This window comes from Larimichthys crocea, unplaced genomic scaffold (assembly GCF_000972845.2).
Source record: "Larimichthys crocea isolate SSNF unplaced genomic scaffold, L_crocea_2.0 scaffold100, whole genome shotgun sequence".
NCBI lineage: Eukaryota > Metazoa > Chordata > Actinopteri > Sciaenidae > Larimichthys > Larimichthys crocea.
In genome coordinates this window covers 366,787-376,786 of record NW_020851384.1, presented here as the reverse complement: position 1 = coordinate 376,786, position 10,000 = coordinate 366,787, and the positions used below count along the sequence as shown (strand labels likewise).

Genomic DNA, 10,000 nt, shown 5'->3' with positions numbered 1-10,000 from the left:
TTTATTGTTTTTGTTTTTTATGTTTTTGTTTTTATTGTTTTTGTTTTTTATTTTGAGTCGACAGGAAATCAAAGCTCTGATTCATTGATCAGCTGTTGAGATTCAGTGGACGCTTTATGACAGGAGGTTGTGTCATGTCTTGTGACTCATGTTTATTTAATGAGAGTTCGTTATGACTGATGACATGTAATCAGATTACAAATAAGTAAGTAACTAACTGTAATCAATAATAATTAGAACATGGTTACTTTGTCGACGATCAGCTGATGAGTCATGTGACGTTTGTGTGTGCAGGTCGTCTGATGGGTTCTGAACAGGTAGAAGGTGTCAGGTGAGCTGGACCTTCATCATCATCATCAAGTGATGAAGCACGGACTCTTCAGACGGTTAACAGACTTCACAGGCATCATCTGACAGGTAACAGCACCTGTAAAGAGGGCAGAGTCAAAGTTTGAGTCATAACAAGAATGAGATGTTTGAAACTCAAACAGGAAGTCACGATCAAATACAAACGGACAGGTAACACGACACACAGGTAACAGACAGGTGACAGACAGGTGACATACAGGTTACACACAGGTGACAGACAGGTGACATACAGGTGACATACAGGTTACACACAGGTGACAGACAGGTAACACACAGGTGACAGACACTGACACACAGGTAACAGACAGGTGACACACAGGTGACATACAGGTTACACACAGGTGACATACAGGTTACACACAGGTGACAGACAGGTAACACACAGGTGACAGACAAGTGACAGACAGGTAACACACAGGTGACAGACAGGTGTCACACGGGTGACATACAGGTTACACACAGGTGACAGACAGGTAACACACAGGTGACATACAGGTAACACACAGGTGACAGACAGGTGACAGACAGGTAACACACAGGTGACAGACAGGTGACATACAGGTTACACACAGGTGACAGACAGGTGACACACAGGTGACAGAGGTTACACACAGGTGACAGACACTGACACACAGGTAACAGACAGGTGACATACAGGTTACACACAGGTGACAGACAGGTGACACACAGGTGACATACAGGTTACACACAGGTGACAGACAGGTGGCATACAGGTTACACACAGGTGACACACAGGTGACAGACAAGTGACACACAGGTGACATACAGGTTACACACAGGTGACAGACAGGTGACAGACAGGTAACACACAGGTTACACACAGGTGACAGACAGGTGACAGACAGATGACACACAGGTGACACACAGGTGACAGATACTGACACACAGGTAACAGACAGGTGACACACAGGTGGCATACAGGTTACACACAGGTGACAGACAGGTGACACACAGGTGACAGACAGGTGACACAAAGGTGACATACAGGTTACACACAGGTGACAGAAAAGTGACAGACAGGTAACACACAGGTGACAGACAGGTGTCACACAGGTGACATACAGGTTACACACAGGTAACACACAGGTGACACACAGGTGACAGACAGGTGACACACAGGTGACAGACACTGACACACAGGTAACAGACAGGTGACACACAGGTGACAGACAGGTGACACACAGGTGACAGACAGGTTACACACAGGTGACAGACAGGTGACATACAGGTTACACACAGGTGACAAACAGGTGACACACAGGTGACAGACAAGTGACAGACAGGTGTCACACAGGTGACATACAGGTTACACACAGGTGACAGACAGGTGACACACAGGTGACACACAGGTAGCACACAGGTGACAGACAGGTGACACACAGGTGACAGACAGGTAGCACACAGGTGACACACAGGTAACACACAGGTGACACACAGGTGACAGACAGGTGACATACAGGTGACAGACAGGTGACAGACAAGTGACAGACAGGTGACAGACAAGTGACATACAGGTTACACACAGGTGACAGACAGGTAACACACAGGTGACAGAAAAGTGACAGACAGGTAACACACAGGTGACAGACAGGTGTCACACAGGTGACATACAGGTTACACACAGGTAACACACAGGTGACACACAGGTGACAGACAGGTGACACACAGGTGACAGACACTGACACACAGGTAACAGACAGGTGACACACAGGTGACAGACAGGTGACACACAGGTGACAGACAGGTTACACACAGGTGACAGACAGGTGACATACAGGTTACACACAGGTGACAAACAGGTGACACACAGGTGACAGACAAGTGACAGACAGGTGTCACACAGGTGACATACAGGTTACACACAGGTGACAGACAGGTGACACACAGGTGACACACAGGTAGCACACAGGTGACAGACAGGTGACACACAGGTGACAGACAGGTAGCACACAGGTGACACACAGGTAACACACAGGTGACACACAGGTGACAGACAGGTGACATACAGGTGACAGACAGGTGACAGACAAGTGACAGACAGGTGACAGACAAGTGACACACAGGTGACAGACAGGTGACAGACAGGTAACACACAGGTGACAGACAAGTGACAGACAGGTGACAGACAAGTGACACACAGGTTACACACAGGTGACAGACAGGTGACAGACAAGTGACAGACAAGTAACACACAGGTGACAGACAGGTGACACACAGGTTACACACAGGTGACACACAGGTGACACACAGGTGACAGACAGGTAACACACAGGTGACACACAGGTGACACACAGGTGACAGACAGGTAACACACAGGTGACAGACAGGTGACAGACAGGTGACAGACAGGTGACACACAGGTGACAGACAGGTGACACACAGGTGACAGACAGGTGAGTGTGACATCATCTCTCTGTGTCCGTCTCTCAGAGTCGAGATCATCTCTGTGAGTCCGTCTGCTGATGGAGCCTCAAGATGCAACTGCATGGCAACCAGCGTTACCATGGAAACACTGCATCCACCTGACCTTGCTGCTGGTCCAGCTGAGTCTACCTCAAGGTGAGTTCACCTGAGTCCACCTGAAGGTGAGGGATGACAGTATGACATCATCAGACTTTTCTTCTCTGTAGTTGGAGCTTCCTGTCGCATCCTGAGGTGTAACTCTGACTTTGTGGCTGCGACGTTGGACCTGGGCAGCAGCAGCAGCAGTGGAGGAGGACCAGGAGGACCAGTAGGACCAGGAGGACCAGGAGGACCAGGAGGAGGTCCAGTTGGCGGGCCAGCTTTCAGCAGGGAGGCAGTGAATGCTGGTTACTGCAGTGCCCTGCGCTCTTACGCCATGTGCACTAAGCGAATGGCGCGGGCGTGTCGCGGTGACCTGGCGTATCACTCTGCAGTTCAGGGCATTGAGGACCTGCTGATCCAGCATCGCTGCCCCCGTGCGGGGCCCACCGCCCAGCCCCGGCCCCTGCCTCAGGGCACACTGCTGGGGGACGCCTGCCTCTATGAGAGGAGCTTCTCCAGCAGAGAGGGTCGGACACCGGAGTACCTGCACTGCGGCGTGTTTGGAGACCCACACGTTCGAACCTTCAACAACGACTTCCAGACGTGTGCCGTGCAGGGGGCGTGGCCTCTCATAGACAACGAGTACCTGTACATACAAGCCACCAGCTCCCCGACAAGAGGCGGGACGCACGCCACAGTGCTCACAAAGGTGAGTCACAGTTACGTATTCCACCTGAACCTGGGTCATGGTCTGGTTCTGTGGTCATGGTCTGGTTCTGTGGTCATGGTCTGGTTCTGTGCTCATGGTCTGGTTCTGTGCTCACAGTCTAGTCTTCGTTCCTCCACAGATCACCGTCATCTTTAAGAACTGGCGTCAGTGCGTCGACCAGCAGCTGTACCAGGCGGAGCTCAATAACGTCCCGGCCGCCTTCGCTGACGGCTCAGTGTCGAGCGGGGAGCGGCAAGGCCATCACAGCCTGACGGTCCGGACTCAGAGTCCCGGCCGGCACGTGGAGATCCGAGCGGCTCACATCGGCACGCTGCTGGTGGTGCGACAGAGTGGACGCTCGCTCAGCCTGTCGGTCCGCTCGCCACGCAGCATCGTGGAGGCCTTCGGACCCGAGCAGGACCTGCAGCTGTGTGTGTGGGGCTGCCCCCCCTCCCAGAGACTCAACACGCTCCGCCCCCCACCACTAGGCTCCTCCCCTTCTTCTGCCAGCGCCCAGGCTCATTGTGCCGCGCTGCTTCCTGCTCGAGACGTCTACTACCAGGCCTGTGTGTTCGACCTGGTCGCCAGCGGAGACCTGAACTCCAGCACGGCCGCCGTCAGCGCGCTGCAGGACGCCCGTCACATGATCTCTGACTCGCAGAGAGTCCACCTGCTGCCGGTGGCCTCCGCCGAGCTACGCCGAGCACGACTGGACCTGACGCTGCTGCTGCTCGGCATGCTGGGAACTCTACCTGGAGCCTGAGGCACTCGGACAATGACCTCACTCCACACACACCTGTGGTCATGTGACCGCTGCAGATCCAACATGGCGTCCTGATGAGAGCTCATGTGATGAAACACTGACGTCGTGATCCTGGATCAGTTTGATGTGATTTGAGTGTGTTTGGGTGTCTAACAGCAGCTAACGAACTGAGCTAACATGAGCTAACAGCAGCTAACGAACTGAGCTAACATGAGCTAACAGCAGCTAACGAACTGAGCTAACATGAGCTAACAGCAGCTAACAGCAGCTAACGAACTGAGCTAACATGAGCTAACATGAGCTAACAGCAGCTAACGAACTGAGCTAACATGAGCTAACAGCAGCTAACAAACTGAGCTAACATGAGCTAACAGCAGCTAACAGCAGCTAACGAACTGAGCTAACATGAGCTAACAGCAGCTAACAAACTGAGCTAACATGAGCTAACAGCAGCTAACAAACGGAGCTAACATGAGCTAACAGCAGCTAACGGACTGCTAAAATAGACTAACAGCAGCTAATGGAATGAGCTACATGAGCTAACATGAGCTACGCAGCGAATGGACTGAGCTAACATGAAGTTAAACTTAGGACAAATAACAACGGTTCAGCTGGCTGGAAACAGAACAGGAAGTGGTTGAATTACCATTCAAAGTAAAACTTGTGTTTTTTATTAAACAAAATGTCGAGTCGTGTTTGCGACTTTTCATCAGGACGTCTACGCTGACATCAACGATGTCACAATGACCGGCCTAACAGTAAATTTACATTACATTACAATACAGTTTTAGCATCACGCTTTATCCAAAACGACTATAACGAGAGGACATAAGCTGAGAAGAGTGTAAAGTGAGCAGAGTAGTTTTTAGTTTTGTTGTTTTGGTTAGGAGGAAGCATTCTGGAAACAAAAAGGTGTTTTGTACAAGTTTTTTAAAGTAGAAAGGGATGTTGCTGTTCTTATTTCATCGAAGACGCCAATAAGAACAAGGTGACGAAGGTCTGATGTAAATATGATCTGATCGTACCTGAACACCTCAATCAAATCAAATCAGATTTTATTTGTACATCGCCAAATCAAAATCCATTTTCCTCTGAGGTTTACATACATTACATTACATTACATTCATGCATTTAGAACGCTTTTTATCCAAGCGATTACAGAGATAGGGAACATAAGCTGAGAAAGGTGTAAAGGAGCACAGAGTAGTGTGTTAGTTTGTTAGTTTTTGTTAGGCAGGGAACATTCTGAGAACAGAAGGTTTTTACAAGTTTTTTAAAGGTAGAAGGGATGTTGCTGTCTAGATAGCCGTGGTAGTCATTCCACCATTGGGGACGACCACAAGAGAAGAGTTTAGAGTAAACCTCGCTTTGCGGAGAGGGGCAGGTACAACTAGACGGTTTTGTTATGAGCGGAGCGTAACGCCCTGGTCGGGACGTGACCTTAGTAAGGCGCTGAGAATAGCCAGGGGCAGATCCTGAGATGGTGTTTTGTAGGCTAGCGTCAGAGCTTTTGTTTAATTCGGCCTAACTTACAGCAGCCATTGCAGGTCGCTGAAGAGTGGGTGACAATGTGACGATTTAGGTTGATTTGAAAACCAGTCGCGCTGCGCAGTCTGGACCATTTGCAAAGGTTTGATCGGCAAAGCAGGTAGGCCAGCCAAGAGCGAGTTTCCAAGTAATCGAGGCGGGAGCTGGCTGGTAAGCCGAAGTCAGGAGCTGAGCGGCATATTGGGTCAGGTACGGTCTTATTTTTCTAATATTGTACAGATGCATGCGACAATGACCATCGCTACGGAGGAATAGGTGTCTCAGAGAAAGAGAGAAGACGAGTCATGCGTAGTACCACGCCCAGGGTTTTTTGCAGCATGTTAGTGGTAAATGAAGTACAATTTGTTCAGGTTGAAGTCATGCAGATTGGACTCTGGGCAGGGGATGACAGGAAGTTTCGGTTTTTGACAGATTAAGTGAGATGGTTGGGTCTTTCATGCCAATGTGACATGATCGAGAGACAGGCGGAGATTGGCCGGGCAGAGACCGTGGTGTCCCGTCCGGCTGAACGACAGGTATAGCTGTGTGTCATCGGCATGAGCGTGGTAGGAGAAGCCCCGTGTGAGGCGGATAACAGGGACAGGACGGTGGTTGTAATGGCAACAGAAGGGGACCCAGCACGCGCCCATGCGCACCCCCGTGGAAGAGTAGGAAGTCGAATGGCAGACACCTTGCCAAGCACAGTTAAGGAGCGTCCATCGCGAGGTAGGATCGAGCCATGAGAGTGGGCAGAGCCTGTAATGTCCCAGTTGCGAGTTGGTGTAGGAGTATGTCGTGATTGACTGTATCAAGCACCGATAAGTCGAGAGGATGGGTACAGATGAGTGCCCTCGATACTCTGGCTGTTTTTATAAACGTGAACGTCATGAGTACGATAGTAAAGCTGGTTTCGGTGGATGGCCATTTCGCTGAAACCTATGCTTTGGTACAAAGTAGGTGGTGATGGGTGAAGGGGGGGAAGAAGCAGGGATGTTGTTTAGAGACCGCCCTCAGGTAAGTTGACACAGAACGAAATAAAGTCTCAAGGGTTTTTTGCGAGAGGAAGGGGAGGCAGGGACACCGGCCGATAATTTCACCGGGCGGGGTTTAAGCGTATCTTTTTTAGTAATGGGCGTAACCGTCGGCTTGTTGAAGGCCGCATGAAAATACCCTAGACAGTGAAGTCATTAACTCACGGATGTGATCGGTGGGACTACTGTGGGAGCGATATCTTGTAGGAGTTTTAGAGGGGATGGGGTCCAGTGGCCAGGTGGGTGGGTCGGTTGTTTTTTATGATTCAGTTTGGATACCTCGCTTCCGAGAGAGGGTGAACGAGGAGAGAGTTTGCGGCTTTTGTCTCGGGGGGTAGCAGGTTGTTGACCGGGGGATCACAAAATTGGTTTGCTTGATGTTTTTATCGCCACCAATTGTCTGTGAAGAAGAGGCAAAGCTTGTCAGCAGTGAGGTGGGTTGGGCAGGTGGGGGTGGGGGAGATTGAGAGCGATTTTGAGGCGGAGAAGAATGTCCGTTGTCAGTGTGCTGCTGATATTCTTTGATTGAATATTCAATTTTAGCAGCGCGTGACAGATGAAGAGAATGACGCTAGGAAATGGGAAGGCTGCTAGGTCAGCGTGGTTTTTGGATTTGTGGCCATTCCTTCTGGCAGCTCTGAGTGCGTACGTGACAGCCGGATGCATCAAGTCAACCATCGGGGCTGAGTGGGAGCGTGCTTTGTTTGCTAGAAAGAGGGCACAGGGAAATCTAGGCATGCGGTTAGTGTGAACGAGAGATTCTGCGGCTGCGTTGACTCTAGCGGAGAGAAACTGTTGGGGAGGGGAAGGGCAGTAGCGCCGATTGAGTGCGAAGTGGGGTGGCGCCAAGTTGCGGAGATTTGCGTCGAGAGGTGGGTCATGGGTTGAGGGGTGGTAGTAGTTCCTGGGAGGGAACCCGTGAAGTGGATGAAGAAATTGGTCGCGAGGGTATGTAATGGTGCGACCATTATTCATCAGTTTTTGCAGTTTTTGTGAAGGACGAATCCAGATGAATTGCCATTTTTGTTAGGTGGAGGGATGTTGGACTAGTGCTTGCATCGAATGAGTTGATGAGGGATAGAAGTTCTGTTGGCGTAAGCTTTGCCTGGATGGATGATTAACTCACCGATGACCCAGCAGCGGGCCTCCAGTTCAAGGGATTGAGGACCGTAGCGTGTCTAACTCAATTGACGCAGATCCACCCCGAGTTCCAGGAGGACGGGAGTGACGATCACTGAGCATTGCCCGGACATATGACATTTAGATTGCATGGTGGTCAAAATGGCGTGTTGGTGTTTGAGGAGCAGAGGACGCAGAGCTTAAGTCATTTGTTGTTAACCAGACCATCCAGTTCCTGCCTCCGCCTCCTGGAAGACGGGTGTATGGCGAAGGAGTGACGGCGGAGAGTGCTGCTGCTGAGTGGCGGTGGTTTCTGTTTTAGAGCCGGTTCGGTGAGGCCAGTAGGTCCAGGGGATAGAACCGCTTGCATAAGCTGGGATAAAGTCCACTGTTACAGGCAGATTGGCCAGTTCCCATGAGGCCAACAGAGAGGTTTGGGTGGTGTTAGTGTTCCATGGCCGCAGGTTAAATATGATTCCTGGTGGACGAGGTTGCTGTAGGGGGTCCGGGCAGGAGAAACGACGGGGATCTTCGGGAGCACATGGTGATTATAGTAAGGACAGATGGAGGAGTGTTTGCCTTGCTGGTGGACCTCGCGCAGGTAACGTCGCGTGTCGTAACCCAAGTAGGTCTTCACACGATGGAGGGGCTTCATACGGGGCTTGACGACCTTCCGCGGACGCTGCAGCGCAGAAGGCGTGTTGAAATAGGTGGCAGGTGCCCACTCCCTGAGTCCCGCCCTCGTTTGCAAATTTACAAAAGGCTGGTGGTTTCGGGGGCGTGTCCCCCTTGTTCACACCTGAGTCCAATCCATTTCAGGTACACAGAGTAAAATTAATCCTAGTTTAAATACCTGAAGTGAATTCTAGAAGATCTTACTGTCAGCTGTTGACTCCACACTTCACTTCAAGCTGGTCCTGAAGATGAGATTAGCGTACTAGCTCACAATGTGAGACCGATGAAAGTTGAGATGGAACTCAGAGTCCGGGATAAGATGAGAAAGTTACGGCCCTATTGCTTGCAAATTAAAAAGGCTGTGTTTCAGGGGCGTAGTGACTTGTTCACACCTGAGTCCAATCCAGTTTCAGGTAAAGCAAGTAAAATTGAATCCTAGTTTAAATTATACCTGAAGTGAATTCTAGAGATCTTACTGGCAGCTTGTTGACTCCACACTTCTTCAAGCTTGTCCGGAAGATTAGGAGTTTCACTGTGTCTATTTAAGCTCCTTGAGGAAGTGAGAAGTCCGCCCCGTTTGCAAATTACAAAAGGCGTTGTTTCGGGGGCCGTGTCACTTTGTTCACACCTGAGTCAAGCCAGTTTTCAGTACAGCAAGAGTAAAAATTAATCCCTAGTTACATTCCTGAAGTGAATTTCTAGAAGATCGTACTGTCCAGCTGTTGACTCCCGAAACTTTCGGTCAACTTGTCCTGAAGATGGGAGTTCACTGTTCTATTTAAGGCGTCCTTGATAAGTGAAGTCCGCCTCTTTTGTGCAAATTAAAAAAGGCTGTGGTTTCGAGGGGGCGTGTCACTTGTTCACACCTGAGTCCAATCCAGTTTCAGGGTACAGCAGAGTAAATTAATCCTATTTAAATACCTGAAGGGATTTCTAAGAAAGATTCTTACTGTCAGCTGTTTTTCTCCCACTTTCTTCAAGCTTGTCCTGGGAGTGACACCCTCTGTCCTTAGACCCTCGTTTCCAGTGAGGAAAACTTGCCCACAAAAACCTTACAGGGAAAAAGGTGGAAGAAACCTCAGGAAGAGCCACAGAGGAGGGATCCCTCTCCCAGACGGACACGGCAAGCGATTCATGTACAGGACAAATCAACCAAACATTGTTACAATTACAAATGACTGACTAAAATGACAATGAATTACAAATGACTGATAAAATGACAATGAATTACAATGAATACAATGATGAAATGACATGAATTACAATACGGATAAAATGACA

The 10,000-nt window shown here is 49.8% G+C and overlaps 1 protein-coding gene across 1 annotated transcript in view; it reads left to right on the top strand.

Annotated features, from left to right (window-relative positions):
• hjv (hemojuvelin BMP co-receptor) overlaps positions 1–4,601 on the top strand; it is a 5,851-nt gene extending 1,250 nt beyond the window's left edge. The window contains exons 3-6 of the mRNA XM_027275294.1: positions 295–417; positions 2,821–2,949; positions 3,021–3,604; positions 3,744–4,601. Of these exons, the coding sequence (XP_027131095.1) occupies positions 2,853–2,949; positions 3,021–3,604; positions 3,744–4,367 (1,305 nt within the window). The 5' untranslated portion in view covers positions 295–417; positions 2,821–2,852 and the 3' untranslated portion in view covers positions 4,368–4,601. The remainder of the gene's footprint in view (positions 1–294; positions 418–2,820; positions 2,950–3,020; positions 3,605–3,743) is intronic.
• The last annotated feature ends 5,399 nt before the right edge of the window (positions 4,602–10,000 follow it).